At 43.5% G+C, this 22,991-nt stretch overlaps 2 protein-coding genes across 2 annotated transcripts in view; one reads left to right on the top strand and one right to left on the bottom strand.

Moving 5' to 3' along the window:
* Positions 1-22,991, bottom strand: part of PDHX (pyruvate dehydrogenase complex component X) — a 152,665-nt gene that overhangs the window by 98,673 nt on the left and 31,001 nt on the right. The window lies entirely within an intron of this gene.
* On the top strand, positions 795-21,358 carry LOC143809552 (microtubule-associated serine/threonine-protein kinase 4-like). The gene is made up of 19 exons (XM_077292605.1): positions 795-1,123; positions 1,329-1,430; positions 4,822-4,924; positions 5,432-5,499; positions 9,256-9,341; positions 10,390-10,598; positions 11,796-11,934; positions 12,017-12,149; positions 12,340-12,502; positions 12,619-12,717; positions 12,914-13,036; positions 13,182-13,279; positions 13,377-13,465; positions 13,865-13,938; positions 17,813-17,881; positions 18,134-18,226; positions 19,058-19,150; positions 20,250-20,342; positions 20,571-21,358. The coding sequence occupies exons 1-19, from the start codon at positions 899-901 to the stop codon at positions 20,666-20,668; spliced, it is 2,157 nt and encodes a 718-aa protein (XP_077148720.1). The 5' UTR covers positions 795-898; the 3' UTR covers positions 20,669-21,358.

Genomic DNA, 22,991 nt, shown 5'->3' with positions numbered 1-22,991 from the left:
CATACACACTCATACATACACTCAGCTATACATATTAGATAAACGCTGCGTTTTCAGTGGCGAAATGGCTTTCCATGATTTGTGTGCGCTTTTTTTTTTTTTTTTTACTTTTTTACATGTTTTATTTTACTTTTTTTTTCACTTTTGTATTTCGTCTCACTGTGGGACATGTATAATTTTTACTCTGATTGCCGCTCTCATACACTGCAGTACTTGTGTACTGTAGTGCATGAGTCTGTCAGTGTCTCACTGACACAGCCTGTGAGTTCCAGCTTATAACACGAAAATATGCCTAACCCTAGGGTGTTTTCAGACTTATTTCCTTCTGTGGAAAAAAAAAACTAGCATTTTACAGTATCAGCTTAGAGAATGAGATTTCTAAACGCTCAATCACACGTTGCATTTTTTTCTTCCGTTATTTTTATTTGACGTTTTTCAATTCTTTCAGTTTTGCAGCGTTTTTCACCCATTCAACTGAATGAAAGAAAAGAACAAAATGCTGCAAAAACATCAGTATTGTACGTAGTGTTTTTCCTGCTACCACTCTGGTTTTAGGGGTAGGATAAAATGCTGCAAAAATGCATCATGTGAACATACCCTTATCTTGGTTGTGTTCAAGCTGGAAATAAAATAGAATGTCCATAATAACATGGAGACATAATTCATTCTATGGTTTTCCACTTTCAGAATTACTAGGCAGCATCTATTTGTACAGAGCCACCCATGAAGATTCTATGATGACATCACTCATGATGGTCGGCCATTATGACATCACTCATGATGTTCGCTATTATGACATCACGGAACACAGACTCTATTTATAGAACTCGCACAGTGTCACGGGTGTCATTGTTTGACTCTATAGCTGGTGAACTGTGCGCACTTTCACTTACTCGCTATGGCTGACTATCTTCTTCACACATTTCAGGTAGACGCACTATGGGGGATTGTTATCAACAATCGCCCTGACACTGCGCTTCTACCACCCGATGGCGTCCTCAGCTTCACTCACCGGCTGGTGGTGGGGCTAGTAAGGGACTGCCTGACCAAATACCACCGAGGTCAACTCACCTCAGAATATCTGAGCGATTTACCTCAGAACATCAGGACATCACTACAGCAGGTAAGTGGCGGACGTTCTCCATAATAATAGATAATAATGGCGGGATTCAAGTTTCTTCTTTCCTCCAATATAAAACACCACTAATCCCCAGATAAGGCGTCATTGTATCTGCAGACAGAGGAGCAAATGTCACATAAAATGGCCGCCTTCATTGTGACCTTTCTCACCAAGGGATTTTTATTTTTATTTCTTTTCTTTTTTATAGGCTGAAACAAGATTTCAAAATGGCGATTTGTCTTCTATTAAGAGACTCGCCCAAAAAGTCCTGTCTGTACTGGAAGATCCGGCCCGCTCATCGGAATGCCTGGTAAGGAGCCGTCTTCTCTGTCACACGTCCTTGTTTTCTGATCTTCTCCAGATCAACAGTCAGAAATAGTACAGGGGACAAAATATATATCAGGATGGGTCCAACCTGGTGTATATATGTCCCCCGTACTGCTGCTGCTTTGTAATATATAAAAGAAAATAAACCATTATATTCATTAGGGGCTTACATAGAAATCATGGGGATCCATACAAGAAGTATAATGCACCCCCATAGTCCTCCTTATAATATAATGCACCCCCATAGTCCTCTATATAATATACTGCACAGTTCATAGTCATCCATTTAGTATAATACACTCCCCATAGTCCTCCATGTAGTATAATACACTCCCCATAGTCCTTCATATAGTATTATACACTCCTATGTCCTCAATATAGTATAATACACTCCTCACAGTCCTCCATATATTAAAATAAACTCCTCATAGTGCTCCATATAGCATAATACACTCCTCATAGTGCTCCATATAGTATAATACACTGCTCAGTCCTCCATTAAAATATACTGCTCAGTCCTCCATATAGTATAATACACTCCTCAGTCCTCCATATAGTATAATAAACTGCTCAGTCCTCCATATATTAAAATACACTGCTCAGTCCTCCATATAGTATTATACACTCCTCATAGTCCTCCATATAGTATAATACACTCCTCAGTCCTCCATATAGTATTATACACTCCTCATAGTCCTCCATATAGTATAATACACTCCTCAGTCCTCCATATAGTATTATACACTCCTCATAGTGCGCCATATAGTATAATGCACGGCATCTTCATCCATGTCATACAATTCACTTCCTATAGTATAATGCATCTCATAGTTCTTCATATAGTATAATGTATTCCCCATAGTACTCGATACAGTATAATGCAGCCACCCCAGAGTATAATGTATCCCCCCATAGACGATAATGCAGCCCCCCTCATATAGTATAATGTAGCCCACTCAGAGTATGATGCAATCACCCCACATAGAATATAAATAAAATACAGCCCCCATAGAATATAATGTAGTCCCGAATAGAATATAATACAGCTCACCTCCCCATAGAATATACTGTAGCCCCATCATAGAGTATGATGCAATCCTCCCTCATAAAATCTAATACAGCCCCCCATATAATATAATGTAGCTCCCTATAGAATATAATAGAGCCCACCTCCCCATAGTATATAATGTAGCCCCTCATAGTATATAACACAGCCTATCCATAGAATATAATGTAGCCCCCTATAGAATATGATACAGCCCACCTCCCCATAGTATATAATGTAGCCCCCCATAGACGATAATGCAGCCCCCCTCATATAGTATAATGTAGCCCACTCACATAGTATGATGCAATCACCCCACATAGAATATAAATAAAATACAGCCCCCCCATAGAATATAATGTAGTCCCGAATAGAATATAATACAGCCCACCTCCCCATAGAATATAATGTAGCCCCATCATAGAGTATGATGCAATCCTCCCTAATAAAATCTAATACAGCCCCATAGAATATAATGTAGCCCCTATAGAATAGATTAGAGCCAACCTCCCCATAGTATATAATGTAGCCCCTCATAGTATATAACACAGCCTATCCATAGAATATAATGTACCCCATAGTATATAACACAGCCTCCCCCATAGAATATAATGCATAATGTACCCCCATATTATATAAAACACAGCCACAGAGTATATAACACAGCCTGCCCCATAGAATATAAAATATACCCCCTGCAATATATAGCACAGTCCATGTAGTATATAGCACTGCTCGCGTAGTATATAGCACTGCTCGCGTAGTATATAGCACTGCCCACATAGTATATAGCCCAGCCCGCACAGTATCACAGTATGTAGCCCAGCCCGCGTAGAATATAGCACAGCACGTGAAGAATATAGCACAGCCCGCGTAGTATATAGCACAGCCCGCGTAGTATATAGCACAGCCCGCGTAGTATATAGCACAGCCCGCGTAGTATATAGCACAGCCCGCGTAGTATATAGCACAGCCCGCGTAGTATATAGCACAGCCCGCGTAGTATATAGCACAGCTCGCATCTCCCCCATCCCCCCCCAGAATGGCCCCTGTTGTGAACTCTGTTTTCAGGCTCCCTCTTGTGGTCACAGGTGGTATTGTGTGACTTTTGTTTTGGGCTCCCCCTGGTGGCTTTGTTTGTTATCCTGCGGGTCTGTGGCTGGATCAGCTGCCTCGTTATTCTCTTGGGAGTTTCCTATTTAGCTCTGTTTCACTTCCACTTGTTGCCGGCTGTCAATGTATTCAGTGCTATTCTGATTACTCCTGATTATCTTCGTTTTCAGTCTCTTCAGGAGAAGCTAAGTTCTGTTTAATTATTTTTTGCTCATCAGTCTGCAATATGATTTCTGTGTATGATGAGTTTAGTCCAGCTTGCTAATATGTGATTTCTTGCTGCTGGTAAGCTCTGGGGTACAGAGTTGCTTCCCCCGCACCGTTAGTTGGTGCGGGGGCTCGAGCAATCTCTGCGTGGATATTTTGAATAGGGTTTTTAATTGACCGCACAGTTCCCTTTCTATTTTCTGCTATCTAGTGTTAGCGGGCCTCATTTGCTAAATCTAATTTCATCTCTGCGTTTGTGCTTTCCCCTTAACTCACCGTTAATATTTGTGGGGGGCTATTCTATATCTTTGGGGTCATTTCACTGAGGCAAGTGAGGACTTTCGTTCCCTCTAGGAATAGTCAGTTTCTCAGGCCGTGAAGAGACGTCTAGGATTTTCAGGTAACGTTCCACGGCTACCTATAGTTGTGTGCGGATAGGATCAGGTTGCGGTCAATTCAGTTACCACTTCCCCAGAGTTTGTAGTCTGTTTAGTTACTTAGCTAGTCCTACTTGCGATCCTTGCCACTAGGATCATAACAGGCCCCACAGTCTAGTACTCACTGTTATAACAAAAAAAAGCAACACACTCCTCACCTCTCTTCGTGCCTGCGCTGCTCCATGCTCCTGTCTCAGCGGCTGCCGCTGCCTGGCACATAGTGAGTGCGCGATGACGTATAGTTGAATGCGGCGGTGGGAGTCGGGTGCCCCTGACCTGTCGGGCCCGGTAGCAGCAGCGACCGTGGTAGTTACGTAAGCCCCTGCAGGATATAACGAGCGCAGGTAACACGGCTCTGGGGTCACGGTGCAGAGAAGTTTACACTGAACATTTGATTTTTCAATCTTAATTTCTCTTAATCCACCTAAATGAGAATATGAGAAAACATGGCACATTATCTGCACAGTTACAACTCCTGCATCTGTAAATGCAGGTTTAGTGCTCCCTGATTTATGGATTTGGTGAGTTAGTGAACTCTTCCACATATTAAATCTATATATTCTAACTATTAGGTAACAGCAGAAGGCGACACCGAAGATGGGCAAAATCTACACCCGGAAATGATCCCTGACCCGAATACGAGTCAGCGGGAACTGACCAGCGATCTGATCACAGGTAAGCCGATCATCCGACCTTCTAGAAGGGATCTCCAGACATTATAGAGGGGACAATGGCGGATTTACTCTACTCTGTGTACAGGGAACCTGCCAGCACTTGGTACATGGGAAGTGCTGCTCTGACTGGCAGCCCATTACCCTCTAATGACAGGCACCATTTTGTTTGTAGAAATCCAATATCTCAGTCAGGAGAATCTAACGTAGAAGCCAAACATCAGCCGGGATGGAAGTGCACTGGGGGCGTGACAGAAACCGTCTGAGTGCAGTGACCCGCCCTCGTGCACTTCCAGGCTAATCTGCATATTGCTGCTCAGCTTGAGCTCTCTTCCCATCACTCACATGTACAGTGAGGGTGATGTGCTCCTCATATTTACAGCCCCCATATAATTAGTGATATCCCCATTTACAGACGGCCGTTATTTCTCCTGTAGTTTGCTGTATTGTGTATGTAGGATTGATATCGTCTAATACATTTTTTTTCTTAATCGTTTTATCGCTGTTTTAGATCCAACTGTGCTGGCGGTTCCTGACAGTGGAATCTATGAGATCCCGGAGATTCAAGAACCTGCCGCTGTGAGTATCATAGAGGGGGATGTCTGTATATCACCAGATCATGGGATGTGAATGACGAGTCCAGTATTAGCCCCATATAACCAGGGGACATCTCTATTCTAAATGTAGATGATCCTATAGTGTTAGATAATAGCACTTATACTAAAGCGAATCTGGCACCAGGTTACTGCTACCCGTTTGAGAGCAGCATGATGTAGGGGAAGGGACCCTGATTCCAGCGATGTCACCTACTTTACTGGGTGGAGGAGTTGTGATAAAATCACACTTTTCTGCTGCAGATCTAGCAGAGCTCGGAATGCTGAGCCCTGTATAAGCTCGCCCACACCACTGACTGGCAGCTTTCTGTGTACAATACAATGTGAATAAGCAGAAATCCGCTAATCTGTGGTGGGGCAGGGTCACACAGAGCAATAGGACTACGTGGCACAAGATTGGACCTATAGTGATAATCTCTTACTGACTAAACACTAATTGTAATAAAACGACACACAGCCTAGTAAGTAACACGTCGCTGGAATCAGGATTTCAGCCCTTATATCATGCTGCTCTTAGATTACATATAAAAAAAAAACCTGCTGACAGAATTCAAAAGTGATCTACCATATTATTCAGCACTGTGCGATGATTCCAGTGTATGGAGGCCTCCCTTAATGACCTATGCAGTGCTATGTCCATGACCTCCCCCATCTTATCCGGCATATGACAGCTGATCCAGTTATATGCCTTTAACAGCCGTGGGTGGAATCGTGATTCACCTGCAGCTTTTAATACGTTAAATGCCGCTGTCAAACTCCGACAGTGACATGTAACATGGCTGTGCAGGAAGTGCGTCTTAGCTCTTGGCAGGAGACCCCTGGGGTTGTCATTGTCACACTGCTGTGAGCGCCCCCCGGTGGTTGGTGCACATAGCAGATGAGCATGTTTGCTGCACATAGCAGAGCTGAACCCCAGCTACGTGTCACACCAGTGATCGGATGATCGCAGCTTCTAGTCTCCCATGGAAACTATTGAAGCAAGTAAAAAGTAGAAAATAAATATTACCGTATATACTCGAGTATAAGCCGACCCGAGTATAAGCCGACCCCCCTAATTTTGCCACAAAAAACTGGGAAAACTTATTGACTCGAGTATAAGCCTAGGGTGGAAAATGCAGCAGGTACCGGTGAATTTCAAAATTAAAAATAGATACTCCATACCGTTCATTATGGCCCCATAAATGCTCCACATAAAGCAGTGCCACATATAATGCTCTGCACCGTTCATTATGGCCCCATAGATGCTCCACATAAAGCTGTGCCACATATAATGCTCTGCACCGTTCATTATGGCCCCATAGATGCTCCACATAAAGCTGTGCCATATATACAATGCTCTGCACCATTGCCCCATAGATACTCCACATAAAGCTGTGCCATATATACAATGCTCTGCACCGTTGCCCCATAGCTGTGCCATATATATAATGCTCTGCACCGTTGCCCCATAGCTGTGCCATATATATATAATGCTCTGCACCGTTGCCCCATAGCTGTGCCATATAGTGCTCTGCACCATTGCCCCATAGCTGTGCCATATAGTGCTCTGCACCGTCCATTATTGCCCCATAGCTGTGCCATACAGTGCTCTGCACCATTGCCCCATAGCTGTGCCATATAGTGCTCTGCACCATTGCCCCATAGCTGTGCCATATAGTGCTCTGCACCGTCCATTATTGCCCCATAGCTGTGCCATACAGTGCTCTGCACCATTGCCCCATAGCTGTGCCATATAGTGCTCTGCACCATTGCCCCATAGCTGTGCCATATAGTGCTCTGCACCGTCCATTATTGCCCCATAGCTGTGCCATATAGTGCTCTGCACCATTGCCCCATAGCTGTGCCATATAGTGCTCTGCACCACTGCCCCATAGCTGTGCCATATAGTGCTCTGCACCATTGCCCCATAGCTGTGCCATATAGTGCTCTGCACCATTGCCCCATAGCTGTGCCATATAGTGCTCTGCACCATTGCCCCATAGCTGTGCCATATAGTGCTCTGCACCGTCCATTATTGCCCCATAGCTGTGCCATACAGTGCTCTGCACCATTGCCCCATAGCTGTGCCATATAGTGCTCTGCACCGTTGCCCCATAGCTGTGCCATATAGTGCTCTGCACCGTCCATTATTGCCCCATAGCTGTTGCTGCTGCTGCAATAAAAAAAAAAAAAAAAAAACACATACTCACCTGTCTTGCTTGCAGCTCCTCGGCGCCATTATTGCCCCATAGCTGTTGCTGCTGCTGCAATAAAAAAAAACAAAAAAAAACACATACTCACCTGTCTTGCTTGCAGCTCCTCGGCGCCATCTTCCCGGCGTCTCTCCGCACTGACTGATCAGGCAGAGGGCGGCGCGCACACTATATGCGTCATCGCGCCCTCTGCCTGAACAGTCAGAGCGGAGAGACGCCGGGAAGATGGCGCGACGCCCGGCGTGTGGAACGAGGACAGGTGAATATGCGATACTTACCTGCTCCCGGCGTCCCGCTCCTTCCCCCTGCCTGTCTTCGGTGCCGCAGCCTCTTTCTCTGTCAGCGGTCACCGGCACCGCTTCATTAGAGAAATGAATAGGTGGCTCCGCCCCTATGGGAGGTGGAGCCGCCTATTCATTTCTCTAATGAGCGGTCCCACGTGACCGCTCAGGGGAAGAGGCTGCGGCACCGAAGACAGTGTGACAGGCAGGGGGAGCGCTAGGATCGCCGGGACTAGGTAAGTATATGACAGTGCTCACCCGCCGACCCCACCACCGATCATGACTCGAGTATAAGCCGAGAGGGGCACTTTCAGCCCCAAAATTTGGGCTGAAAATCTCGGCTTATACTCGAGTATATACGGTAAATATATATATATATATAATAAAAATATAAGTCCAAATTATACCCCTTTTGCCCCATTCAAAATAAAACAATTAGACAAAAAAAATAGATATATTTGATATTGCCGCATTTGGAAACGCCTGATATATCTAAATGTAAGAAGTAATATGATCAGTAAATGATGTAACAAGCAAAAAATAATAACGCCAGAATTACGCTTTTGGTCGCTGCAACATTGCAATAAAATGTAATAACGGGCGATCAAAGCACCGTATCTACCCCAAAATGGTATCAAACGTCAGATCAGCACACAAAAAATAAGCCCTCACCCAGATAAGGACAAATGGAGACGCTACGAGTCTCAGAAAATTGCACCATTTTTTTCTATTGTTTTGACAAGCTTTGGATTTTTTTCACCACTTAAATAAAAAAGAACCTAGACATATTTGGTGTCTGTGAACTTGTAATGACTTGGAGAATCATAATCGCCGGTCAGTTTTAGCATTTAGTGAAGGTGGTAAAAAAAAAAAAAAGAAAAACAAATGTGGAATAGCACTTTTTTGCAATTTCACCAAACTTAGAATTTTTATGCCGTTTTTCAGTGAAGGATATAGAAAAAGCAATGGTGTAATTCCAACATAAAACTCGTCCCACAAATAAACAAGCCCTCACTTGGCCATACTGACCGAAAACTAAAGTTATGGCTCTGGGAAGAAGGGGAGGAAAAAACGGAAATAGCCCTGTTCCTTAAGGGGTTAAATGACATCGGTGTCTGCGGAGCGTTCTGCTTGTACATGCAATCACTGTGAATCAGCTGGGACATAATATTGGAGGAAGACGTTTTTGTGTCTGGAGCTTTTTTCTTGCAGCTTTCTTATCTGAATATCATTTCTTATTTTTTATAGGGAGCGATTGAATCATTGATCCCAGCGAGAATGCCGCATATAAGCGACTTTGAAACATCCAAACTGATCGGCGCTGGAACTTTTGGGTGAGATTTCTGTTGGTATAATCCACATTGCTCAGGGTTCCCTATGACAACACTTCTGCCTCTGTGCTCGGCCAGTCCACATCACTGTCCACATCCAATTCTCACTATTCAGCTCATTTCTATACAGTGGAGCGTACGGACCTAGAACAGGTCACACTGTAAGGACCTGTGCACACATCGCAGACTTCTCGCATTTTTTTTGTGTTTTTTTTCTGCTCAGATTTGTTACAAAACCTGAGAGATTTCATGATGCCAGAAAAGTGACAGAGTCCTGAAGTCTCGTGCACATGATGCTTATCTTTCCATTTAACTCTGCAGCAGGTCAATTCTTTCAGCATTGTTTCTGCAGATTTCACATAATGAGTGGGAGAAAATCTGCAACAAAAACGCAGGTAAAAAATGTATCAAAAATGCGACTATTTGACGCATCGTTTTTCCTGCTTAGAAATGCAGATATGGTGTAAAAGGTTCTGCTGCAAATACTTAATGTGGGCACAGACCCTTAAGATAAGGGATGAATATAACATATTACAGTCACGTGTCCTAGACCCCATCGGTTCTTATGGTACCGCCTCCACCAGAGCTTCCTCCTCAGCAGACTTTGGTTTTTGGGTTCCATTATGGAGCTGATAAGAGTAATCGGCTACACACGATCACGGGAGGATTGACACGATATTGACGTCAATGACATCTGCACCCTCCACCATGACCACGTGAGTCCAATCACTGCCTCAGCACCAGACGGGGGCGCTAGAGCAACCAAAGCCTGGCCCGGAGGATGGAGAACTGCAGGGATGGACAGGTGGGAGCCTCGGACAGGTGGGTTGAATGGGCTCCATTATTATTTAACTACTTCCATCCCCTCCATTTATTATGCCTTAGGCCGGGGTCACACTTGTGACTGCAGTGCTATATTATTAATTTCTAGAAATGTATCTCCAGTGACGGACGGACTCCAAGAAATTAGTACAGAAGACCATATAATGACTTCTATAGATGGACTGTTAATAAGGATTGATTATTTACCATGGATTGTGCTTTTCTCCAGGTCCGTCTACTTAGTGCGCCATAAAGACTTACATCAGACCTTTGCAATGAAGAAAATGAGCAAGCGGATCGTGGCTGCTCGAGAAGAGGTGGATGATGCTTATCTGGAAAGGGACATCTTAACATTCTGTGATTGTCCCTTTGTGGCCTCCATGCTCTGCTCCTTTCCATCTACATATCACCTCTGTATGGTCATGGAGTATGTGGAAGGTAGGACATGTGTATTCTATTAGTCAGTCCACGTCTGCTGACATCTTATCATATCATTAGGATTTGTCCAGGTGGTTGGTTACATCACCACAGCGCATTTACTATAGGTTATATATGACCTCCATGCCCGGAAATTAATTGTTCTGTCAGCAGGGGTACTATGGGGCCCATGAGCTCTAGGGGGCCCAGCATCACTTGGCATTGGGCCACATCACTCCTCCTGTCATCACAATTTCAGCATGGCGGCATCCTCAGAATGGGAATACAGCTGAACAGAATGGCGCATCAGGAAGCCGAAAGCCCCCGGTCCACCATTCAGTCCGTGGTCGTGAGACTGTGGTCTGAGACTCCGTACACCGCAGGGGCCAAGTAGTCACAGCACCGCGCCCGTAGTGTGGAGACTCAGCACTCACACCGGACTGACGAGAGCAGCATGCCGTGGCAATGGGGCCAGGGGAATAGTGCTTTATTTATTGTCAGCATCTGTAGGGCCATAATACTGATTGGGTGGCTGCGGGGGACATAGTACTGTGTGCGAGGCAATGGGAGCCTGCTAATACCCCCAGATTGACTTGTCAACAGTGAATGTCCCTGTACAGAGTGGGGTCTTCATACTGAGTGGTGTGCTGTGGGGTCCTTATTCACTGTGGGGGTCCTCATTCTGTGTTAGGGTCCAAATTATGTGTGAGGAGCTGTGGGGGCCTTTATACTAAGTGAAGACGTGGGGCCATTATATTGTGTGAGAGTCTGTTTGGGACATTATACAGAGTATAGGGACTGTGGGCGCCATCATCCTGACACCGTATATGTGGGGTGATACTGTAGGGAGCAGGATTCACTGGGGGAACCATACTCGGTGTTTGGGTGGGGGCACTATTGAAGGCATCATACTTTGAAATGGCCATAAAAAGTATATTGCTGGTGAGAACACTAAGGGGCTTCAATGGATGGATAGATAGAAAGGTAGGTAGATAGATAGATAGATAGTTTCTTCAGCTGTAGACAAGAAGTGATATAACTTTATGTTATTAGTTACATGGACCACATTTCACCACTACTTTAGTCTAATATTATGTGCACTATTCATTATATGTTTATATATTCTTTCCTGCCTAATATCTCGGCTCACTTCCCATTATACATCATTGTGATCTGCTTTCTAAACCCCTCACGTGTCATATTCCTTTTTTTCTACAGGTGGAGACTGTCAGGCCCTATTAGACACCAGGGGTCCTTTATCTGTCCCCTTGGCCCGCTTGTACTTTGCAGAAGCGGTTGTTGCTGTAGAATACTTGCACAGCTATGGTGTGGTCCACAGAGACCTGAAGCCAGGGAAGTAAGTGCCCCCTGTAGTATGATAAAGGAAGTTATTTATTATCATATAGTCTGCAAGGCTAAAACCATCTTTTCTTTCACAGCCTCCTGATAACATCTACTGGACACATTAAAGTTACTGATTTTGGTACTGCAAAACTTGGTGTCATGATACCAAAAAACAACAACTACAAGCCATCAGCAGAGGAGATCAGCAGAGAGTTCCGGGACCATGAGGTGGGCATCACTTACAGAAACGCAGCTTGTTCTTTACTAATCTCATCACACTGTTGTTTCTTCTCTGCATTCTTCATTTCTAGCGATCTTTTCTGCTGATATTTTATCTTCTGTCATTGTGTTTTTATGGTGAGAACTTGTCTTAATAATGGAATGATCAATCTCATCTCTTTCTTCTGTTGGTTTCCAGGTCTGCGGCACCCCACGTTATGTAGCCCCAGAGGTCATCCGGAGGGAAGGCTATGGAAGACCTGTTGACTGGTGGTCAATGGGGATCATACTACATCAATTCCTTGTGGGATCTGTACCACTTTTTGGGAACTTCCGAACTGAGATTGAAGGTGTTGTAGGTGGTAAGTGGATTAATCCAATCATTGCTTTGGTTGGTTACATTTGTTCACCTATTTCTTTAGCTTTATCTTACAGTCCAATAAAAATGTTTCATTTTCTGTAATTTTCTATATAACAGGACACCTACGTTGGGATTGTGAACCCATTCCTCCCTTTGATGCTCAGTGCCTCATCACTGACCTGCTGATAAGAAATCCTGAACAAAGACTTGGGACAGGTAACAATTTGCTTATTAGACATAGGACATATTGCTCATGTCTATGAGAATCAGCACTTCTCTATCAGCTCATCCATTTCTAATTCTTCATATGACTTTCAGTAAATTTCCTTCATGTTTGCTCAGAAACGTCATTAGTTCAGATATGGAACAGTCTCTGACAATATCCGCAACACTTTTGTTTTGTATTTTCCAGCAGAAACATTTGAGATCAAGAGTCATCCATTCCTGACTGGCTTAGACTTTGACAACCTTCTAAGTCAGAAGCCGGAGTATGTTCCTCAGGTTGCATCAAACGTGGACACAAGCTTCTCTATCAGTAAGTAGAAGACGTCATCTAGATTAAGCAGCTGCTTGTCTCGTCTACCATAGTTTGAGACAATCGGTTCCCATTAATATTACGGATAAATGGTGACTGTTATATTGACAACGTCTAATAATACTTCATTACCTATGTCTTGTAGATCACTCTGATATAAATGAACATCTGGTCTCAGAGGATGAGGAGGATGAGAGCTTTAACTTCGAAAATTTTACATCTTCTTCTGTATGGCTTTCTAAAGTAAGTATGAGAACAACAAATGCAAAAATAGTAAAAAAAAATACATCTAAAAGTAAGAAAAAAAAATATTTCATATCTTCTTGTTGTTCGCATTTAGCTCTGTACCACCGCTACCAGGATCAATAATGAGGATCCCAAGTCACCTGCAGAATTTACACAAGCAGCCTGCACAAACATCTTAGAAATGTGAGTAGACTATAGGGTCATTACTTGAAGCTCCAGGCTGATATATGTGCACAACCCCAAATATCGGAGATAAATAGCATATCATCAATTACAGCATCCATCTCCCCATGATTAGCAGTCATTAGGCTTCAGAAACTGCTGATGGTAACATCCTATAACTGTAGCCAGTCATGCACTTTTAGTGCTGCCCACACTGTAGGAGATGTAGTAATACATGCCAGCCGTTCTTTGTAGTAGTTTTTCGCTCTGCTCTATAAAAGGTAGATTTAAGCAAGAAACCTTCCCCACTATAACTCTCATATGTCCTAATAGGTCTTATAGTTGGTGTTAAACTACTGAGGCAACCCCTTTTATACTGCATTTACTTGTGATTTACACGTTTTTCTTCTTCCCAAACAGGCAGAAAGAATCTGTTCCTGCATCTATTAGAGATGATGATATTACCAGTTTGCCATGCTCGCCCCCATTGTCAGGTATGTACATGTCTACAGCACTACAAATGAGAATGTTGACTTCATCTCAAATATTTCCACATGATTTTTCTGTCATTGGTCTCCTATACTGTCCATGTTTCATGAAGCCCAATTATGTTGCCCATAGACTCATACATTTCGCTAATTTTGTACGGTTTTCCCAGATTACCAGATCATTCATCTGGAGCTGATGTTATCTGTCAGTGATGGGATTGTCGCATGTATGATGGCTGACAATGATCGCTGACTTCTGTATGATAACATTCCTCTGCTGTTCGTGCACAATAGTATCATGTAATAAGGCGTCCCTTTACTTACATTACGCTGGTAAACAGAGAGTTTGGTGCCAATGATGTCTTAACGGTTTTATATTAAGTTTATCGTGCTGATTAAAAATATTGCTTTGGATTTGCCAGAATGGCTCTAGTTTTTTAAAATAACACAGGTCAACAAAAAAAAAATTTTTTTCTGGTGTCCAAAATATTTTAATGAATTTGGGGTATTTTTGGGGTGCGGATTCTGAATATGCTATCAATTTTGCCAGATTGGCTCAAGTTTTTTAGATTTTTGGTATCTTATTTATAGCACTTGTTGGTAAATGCGACGCATCATCTCATTAATTTCTTTGGATTAGTACTTGAACTGAGCAGTTCTCAATATAGTTTTGTGTTAATTAGTGTTCTAAAAGTTTGTTCATAGCTTGATTTTTGCACTAACTTTATGTTGTTGTCTGTTTTCCAGTGAAAAGCATGAACTCATCAAGAAGAAGTTGTCTTAACGATCCAGACTCATTCTGTTACATTTGTGGTGAATACACACTGCCAAAACATAGAAGAAACATAACAGACTTCGTAAAAAAAGTGTATTTTGCCTATTTTGGGGTTATGCTTGGGGACCAAGACAAGTTTTGGGCACCACACATAGTGTGCAAAGCATGTATCGAATTATTACGAAAATGGAGCAAAGGACAAAGAAAAAGCTTCAAATTTGGTGTTCCAATGGTGTGGAGAGAGCCAAAAAATCATCATGATGACTGTTATTTCTGTGCAGTGCAAGTGCAAGGATTCAATAAGCATAAGAAACGAAAATGGGAGTAACATGGAATCTGCAAGAAGGCCCGTCCCTCATTGTGAAGATGTGCCTGTACCTGTGTTTACCATAAATAACAGTCATCATGATGATTTTTTGGCTCTCTCCACACCATTGGAACACCAAATTTGAAGCTTTTTCTTTGTCCTTTGCTCCATTTTCGTAATAATTCGATACATGCTTTGCACACTATGTGTGGTGCCCAAAACTTGTCTTGGTCCCCAAGCATAACCCCAAAATAGGCAAAATACACTTTTTTTACGAAGTCTGTTATGTTTCTTCTATGTTTTGGCAGTGTGTATTCACCACAAATGTAACAGAATGAGTCTGGATCGTTAAGACAACTTCTTCTTGATGAGTTCATGCTTTTCACTGGAAAACAGACAACAACATAAAGTTAGTGCAAAAATCAAGCTATGAACAAACTTTTAGAACACTAATTAACACAAAACTATATTGAGAACTGCTCAGTTCAAGTACTAATCCAAAGAAATTAATGAGATGATGCGTCGCATTTACCAACAAGTGCTATAAATAAGATACCAAAAATCTCAAAAACTTGAGCCAATCTGGCAAAACTGATGACATATTCAGAATCAGCACCCCAAAAATACCCTAAATTCGATGAAATATCTTTGGCACCAAAAATGCTGTTGACCAGTGTAATTAATAGTTAATTAAAATTCTGGCCTAGAAAAGTCGCTTTTATAGCATTGTAAGTAGTAATGAGAGAGTGTACTCGTTGCTCGGCTTTTCCCGAGCACGCTCGGGTGACCTCCGAATATTTATGACTGCTCAGAGATTTAGTTTTCAACATGGTTTTCAACCCCAGATCTCCCAGGAGGACGAGACACACTCTTGACAATTATCTCAAAAACTAGATGGTGGCCCGATTCTAACGCATCGGGTATTCTAGTATATGTATGCTCACGTAGTATATTGGTCAGACATGTAGTATATTGCAGTTACGTAGTATATTGCCCAGTGACATAGTATATTGCCCAGCCACGTAGTATATTGCTGAGTGACGTAGTATATTGCCCAGTGACGTAGTATATGGCACAGAGCCACGTAGTATATTGCTGAGTGACGTAGTATATTGCTGAGTGACGTAGTATATTGCTGAGTGACGTAGTATATTGCTGAGTGACGTAGTATATTGCAGTTACGTAGTATATTGCCCAGTGACGTAGTATATTGCCCAGTGACGTAGTATATTGCCCAGTGACGTAGTATATTGCAGTTACGTAGTATATTGCTGAGTGACGTAGTATATTGCAGTTACGTAATATATTGCCCAGTGACGTAGTATATTGCACAGTGACGTAGTATACAGCAGAGCCACGTAGTAGATTGCCCAGTGACGTAGTATACAGCAGAGCCACATAGTATATTGTCCAGTGACGTAGTTATTGCCCAGTGACGTAATATATTGCCCAGTGACGTGGCCCAGCGACATAGTATATTGCCCAGTGACGTGGCCCAGCGACGTAGTATACAGCACAGAGCCACTTAGTATATTGCCCTGCGACGTAGTATATAACCCAGCCATGTAGTAGATTGCCCAGCCACGTGACAGGTTAAAAAATAAAAAATAAACATACTCACCTTCCGATCCGTCCCCTTGTAGTGTGTACATACTCACCATACTTGTAGTTCTGTGGCCTGTCCGCGGTACAGGCTGCAGCTTCCAGTCCCTGGGTGTGCTGACGCCGCGGTCACATGACCGTGACATCATGGCAGGTCCTGTTCGCGCAGGGCCTGTGATAACGCCACGGTCACATGACCGTGACATCATGGCAGGCATGCGCTAAGTGGTACCGGATCCCACCGCTTGCACAGAGCAGTTACCGGAGGGTGGCGAGGAGTGGGAAAGGCATCGGAAGGTGAGTATGTAATGATTTTTTTTTTAACATTAGATCCTTTTACTATTGACGCTGCATAGGCAGCGTCCATAGTAAATCTTGGGCACACAGGGTTAATATCGGCGGTAACGGAGTGCGTTACCCGTGGCATAACGTGGTCCGTTACCGCATTAACCCTGTGTGAGCGGAGGGGTGTATGCGGGCGGCGGGCAGTGAGTGCGGGGAGTAGGGAGCGGCCATTTTTTTCCGGACTGTGCGCGTCGCTGATTGGTCGCGGCAGCCATGACAGGCAGCTGCCGAGACCAATCAGCGAACGAATAACGGTGACAGAAGGACAGACGGAAGTACCCCTTAGACAATTATATAGTAGACTAGAACCAATTCAGCAAAAGTAATGGTGATCCCTGAACCTTCAAGAAAGAAACACATGGCATTACCATATTTGTTGTATTTCCCCCTCCTGAAGGGGTTAAACGGTGGGAAAATATCTTTCTCTCTGTTCTTGCCATTGTACGTACTCACAAGTGCTTTGCAGGTATTTGGCTAGCAAACCTGGCCAGTCAGGGGACCATAGCAGGGGACGGATAGGTTTCCTTCCCTGTGAACAGTCTGTGATTGGTGTATGTATTAGTAAATAAAGAGGGAGAGGGGGATAAAAGAGGGGAGCGCCAGAGATCCGTGCCCGACCGTCAGCGTTTTCCTAGCAGAAGTGCTGCCCCACCCTTCATTTTGTCACAGCCTTAGGGTTAGTCATTCAGGGATCTGTATGAACAGAAAGTTGGGATTAATGGGATTAAACTTATTGGCCAAGCTAAAACCCAAAATCCATAAGAAAAACCTTGTCACCTGAAATTTTATTTATGTAGCAGATCCTAAAAGAGTATTCTGTTACTAAGAGTTTGTTTTTACTTTCTGATCAGAAAATGAAGCTCACGAGGAAATAGAGCAACAAAACTCCGACAATGAAGAAATGGGGGAAAAGAGAGAAGGTAAGTGTGAGAATCAGCTGTATGTTGTGTGATGTCAGTCAGTGAGAATAACTCATGTGGGGCAGATGACATCTGTCAGTGATGGGATATGTATGATGGCTGACAGTGACCCCTGACCTCTGTATAAGATTTCTCTGCCGTTCGGCCACAGTGACCGCACAATAGTATCATGTGCTTTACTTACGTTATAGATACAAAGCAGATTCTATAAGAATACATTGTTACTAAGAGATTTGTTTACTTTCTGATCAGAAATTCCAGCTCCTGAGGAAGCGAAGTCTTCAATTTATTTGAGTAAAGAGCAACAAAGCTCAGAAAATGAAGAAAAGGAGGAAACGAGACAAGGTAAGTGTGAGAATCAGCTCAATGTTGTGTGATGTCAGTGAGAAGAATTCGTGTGGAGCAGATGTTAGTAGAGATGGGCGGACGCGTGGATGTTCGGGTCCCTGGGTTTCAGCCAAACTTTATAAAAAAACTTTGGATTAGTACCAAAATAGTACCCGAACGTGATCCTGAACCCAGATGGTTCGAAACCCATTCACGTGAATGGGAGGCCCAAACATCCCGCGGTTCCCATGCCGTCCTCTGTGTGACAGTATGGGAAACACTGGCTTCACACGGTGACTTCAGTATGATTGCCGCCAGTCACAGCCCAGGGCATTGCTGACCGCTGTGGGTTCGATTTACAGTGGATCCCTTTGGATTATTTTTTTTAAAGGTAAAAAATGGGTAAAAGAGGGTTGACGAGTGCTTTTTACAATTAAAAGACTTTTTATCTAATGGATGCACCTTTTTTGGGGGGGCGGCTGCGGGATGCTTTTTTTAGTCAGGGGAGGGCCAAATATCCATCGACTTTCCCAGCCTGAGAATACTAGCCCTCAGCTGTCTGCTTTACATTGGCTGGCTATCAAAAATAGGGGCGATCCCACGCCATTTTTTTAAAGAAATTATTTATTTAAATAAATTTTAAAAACCATCGGGGGGGGGGGGGGGGGGGATGGGCGACGATTATAAATGATCCCTGATCTCTTTATGAATAAGATTTCTCTGCCGTTTGGCCACAGTGACTGCACAATAGTGACATGTAATAAGTCATCGCTTTACTTAGGCTTAGATATAAAGCAGGTAATATATGAATACATTGCTACTGATGGGTTTTTTTTACATTCTGACCAGATATTCCAGTTCACGAGGACAGAATATCTTCAATACCTTTGAGTAGAGCACAACAAAACTCAGAAAATGAAGAAAAGGAGGAAACGATACAAGGTAAATGTGAGAATCAGCTCTATGTTGTGTGATGTCAATCAATGAAAAAAATTCATATGGATTAGATGTTAGTAGAGATGGGCGGACGCGAGGATGTTCGGGTCCCTGGGTTTCAGCCAAAGTTTATAAAAAAGTTTGGATTAGTACCAGAATAGTACCCGAACGTGATCCTGAAGCCGGATGGTTCGAAACCCATTCACGTGAATGGGAGGCCCAAACATTCCACAGTTCCCATGCTGTCCTCTGTGTGACAGTATAGGAAACACCGGCTCTGACGTGGCAATCATACTGAAGTCACCACCAGTCAGAGCCCAGGGCATTGCTGAACGCTGTGGGTTCCCACGCTGTCACACAGGACATGAGTGTGCGTCTGTTACTGGCGGTGAAAAGATTACCGTCGGTCAGGGGTCAGCTGATAACTACTACTGTCATCAGCGTTGCCTGATCTCTCTGATAGCAGCAATAGCAGGTATTGCTGATCGTAGTATTCACCAGCCGGTGCCTGTACCAGCCTGAAGACAATGACAGTAGCGTGTGAATCCAGCTGCTGAGACGAGCGCTGACATTAGTAACCTTATCCCGGATCATTATGGGACATGGGATCGATTTACGGTGGATCCCTCTGGATTATTATTTTTTTTTTGAAAGGTAAAAAATGGGTAAGAGAGGGTTGGCGAGTGCTTTTTACAATGAAAGGACTTTCCACCTAATGAATGCACCTTTTTGGGGCGGCTGCAGGATGCTTTTTTTTAGGCTGGGAAGGGCCATACATCCATGGACTTTCCCAGCCTGAGAATACTAGCCCTCAGCTGTCTGCTTTACATTGGCTGGCTATCAAAATTAGGGGTGACCCCACACTGGTTTTTAAACAAACGATTTATTTAAATCATTTTCAAAAAATGTCGGGGGGGGGGGGGGGGGGGCGACAATCATAAATGATCCCTGATCTCTTTATGAATAAGATTTCTCTGCCGTTTGGCCACAGTGACTGCACAATAGTGACATGTAATAAGTCGTCCCTTTACTTACGTTATAGATACAAAACAGATTCTATAAGAATACATTGTTACTCATGTTTTTTTTTTTACATTCTGATCAGATATTCCAGTTCACGAGGACAGAAAATCTTCGATACCTTTGAGTGCAGAACAACAAAACCCAGAAAATGAAGAAAAGAAAGAAAAGAGACAACGTAAGTTTGAGAATCAGCTCAATGTTGTGTGATGTCAATCAATGAGAAAAACTCATGTGGAGAAGACATTATCTGTCAGTGATGGGATTGTCCCATGTATGATGGCTGACAGTGACCCCTGACCTCAGTATAGTAAGGTTCCTTTGCCGTTCGGTGTAGTGATCGCACAGTAGCATCATGTAATATGGAGTCCCGTCACTTACATTATATTTAATTCTCTTCTCACAGGTTCCCGCCTCCGCCGGTTCTTATCATCCTGCCGGCGTAGATTATCCAGGGCTGCTCGCGCATTTACATGTTGTTGCAGTTGCCCCAGCACCATCTAAAAGAATGTAAACCTCCACATCTAGCGCCCTGAAGTCCAGCAGATACACCATGACTGCTGGACCTGTATAGAAGGAACTTCATCATCTACCTGTGGCCTTTTGACGTTACATCTTTACCCGGACATGTTCTGCCTCTGTCACCAGGTGCCACAGTATTCATACTGCTCGCCAGACTTGGCTTTTACTGATCACCTGGTACCTGACCCCGGCTTTGTTCCTGACTATGATTTTGTCTATTGATACCCGGACATGTTCTGCCTCTGTCACAGGCGCTGCGGTATTCATACTGCTCGCCAGACTTGGCTTTTACTGATCACCTGGTACCTGAACCCGGCTTTGTTCCTGACTATGATTTCGTCTATTGATAATGTTCCTAGATTTGTTAATCCCTTAACCTTTTATTCTATTATTAATAAAAAAAAAATAACTAAAAGCCTCCAGCAGATCCACCATCACTGCTGGACCTTTATTGAAGGATCTTCACCATCTACCTGTGGCCTTCTGACGGTTACATCTTTACCCGGACATGTTCTGCCTCTGTTCCCAGGTGCCGCAGTATTCATACTGCTCGCCAGACTTGGCTTTTACTGATCACCTGGTACCTGACCCCGGCTTTGCTCCTGACTATGATTTCGTCTACTGATAGTGTTCCTGGATTTGTTAATCCCTTAACCTTTTATTCTATTATTAATAAAGAAAATAAAAATAACTAAAAGCCGTTACTGTTGCTCTGATTCCTTTTCATCTTGAATTCACAACTAATTGTAAGTCACTAATTGCTCTTGTTGTCACTAGACGCATTTGTCATTATCCTGAATGCAGCAGTCAGGCTCATATTTCTGTCCAGCAGCTACACCGATGCCGCCACCCAGTACCAGTCATTGCACTCTCCCACAAAGCTCTCCACAGTGCTGCACTGTCCTACAACTCCTCCCATTTGTCACTACTACCATATCTACACTCCAATGAGCTAAGACTAGCATCCTCAATAATCAGGTTCTCCCACGTCCATGACTTTTTCTGTGCTGCATCAGCTCTCAGGAAGGCTCTACTTCAGACAATCAGGTTCATTCCCACGGTCTATGGATTTAAGTGTGCACTAAATACAGATATTTTTGGCAGGACTATTAAGTCTTCTCAGTAATCTAAGTTTTGCCCACAGCACTCAATCTCTGCACATAGACATTGGCTAGTGACATGTTCAGGCAGGAACCTGTCAGCAGAATTGTGCACAGTAAACTACAGACAGTGTCAGGTTGGCGCCGTTATACTGATTAAAATGATACCTGGGTGATGAAAATAGAATTATTCTTACCGTTAATTCGGTTTCTAGGAACCTTCCACGACAGCCACTTCGGAGGTTGTCTTCCCCGCCCTAATAGGGGACAGGAACACAAAGAGGTTAAATACCCCTCCCCTTCCTGCACCGCCAGTGTTTTCCTGGACACAGTAGCATGTATAATTACCACAAAAGTGCAGGAATCATCCAATACGAATATCAGATAGGGAAGGAAATTAGTGCTGTCGTGGAAGGTTCCTAGAAACCGAATTAACGGTAAGAATAATTCTATTTTCTCTAGTCACCTTCCACGACAGCCACTTCGGAGTAGTACCAACAGCTAATTTCTATAGGGAGGGACTACGGCCTGCAGAACACGTCTGCCAAATGTTAAATCCCTATTGAAATTAAGCCGGTAATGTCTGGTGAACGTATGGATGGACGACCAGGTGGCGGCTCTGCAAATCTGCTCTGATGAGGCATTCCCCCTCTCTGCCCATGATGTTGCCATCGCTCGGGTAGAGTGTGCTTTCAGAGAGGCAGGTGGATCCAGTCCTTGTGATGAATATGCCAGACAAATAGACTGCTTGATCCATCTTGCAATAGTATTTTTTGCCGCTTTCTTCCCCTTGTTTCGTCCCGAAAACTGGATGAACAAATTTTGATCAATTCGCCAGGCTTCAGTCTGTTGTAAGTAAGATAAGACCACCCTGCGAACATCCAAGGTGTGGAAGGCCTGTTCTTTAGGGTTGGAGGGGTTTGGGCAAAATGAAGGTAGTAGAATGTCCTGATCTCTGTGGAAATTCGAGACCACTTTAGGTAAAAAGGACCGGTCTAGTTTTAGTATAATGCTATCCGTAGTGACCGTTAGATAAGGTTCCTGAATCGACAGGGCCTGTAACTCACCAATACGTCTAGCCGTAGTGATTGCGACCAGAAAGACTGTTTTCAAAGTCAAGTTTTTTATGGTTATAGCATCCAGGGGTTCAAATGGACTCTGGGTTAGTGCATTAAGTACCGTATTGAGGTCCCAGGGAGGCACCT

Source organism: Ranitomeya variabilis, chromosome 2 (assembly GCF_051348905.1).
Source record: "Ranitomeya variabilis isolate aRanVar5 chromosome 2, aRanVar5.hap1, whole genome shotgun sequence".
NCBI classification, from domain to species: Eukaryota; Metazoa; Chordata; class Amphibia; order Anura; family Dendrobatidae; genus Ranitomeya; species Ranitomeya variabilis.
The sequence above is the reverse complement of the archived record's forward strand: the minus strand, read 5'-3'. Positions and strand labels throughout refer to the sequence as shown.

Bases quoted from the DNA above. Each gene is read 5' to 3' on its own strand.
- LOC143809552 (XM_077292605.1), top strand. From the start codon at position 899: ATGGCTGACTATCTTCTTCACACATTTCAGGTAGACGCACTATGGGGG. The intron at 10,599-11,795 runs GTAGGACATGTG...TTTTTTCTACAG, and splicing joins GGTCATGGAGTATGTGGAAG to GTGGAGACTGTCAGGCCCTA. The intron at 13,280-13,376 runs GTAAGTATGAGA...GTTCGCATTTAG, and splicing joins CTTCTGTATGGCTTTCTAAA to CTCTGTACCACCGCTACCAG.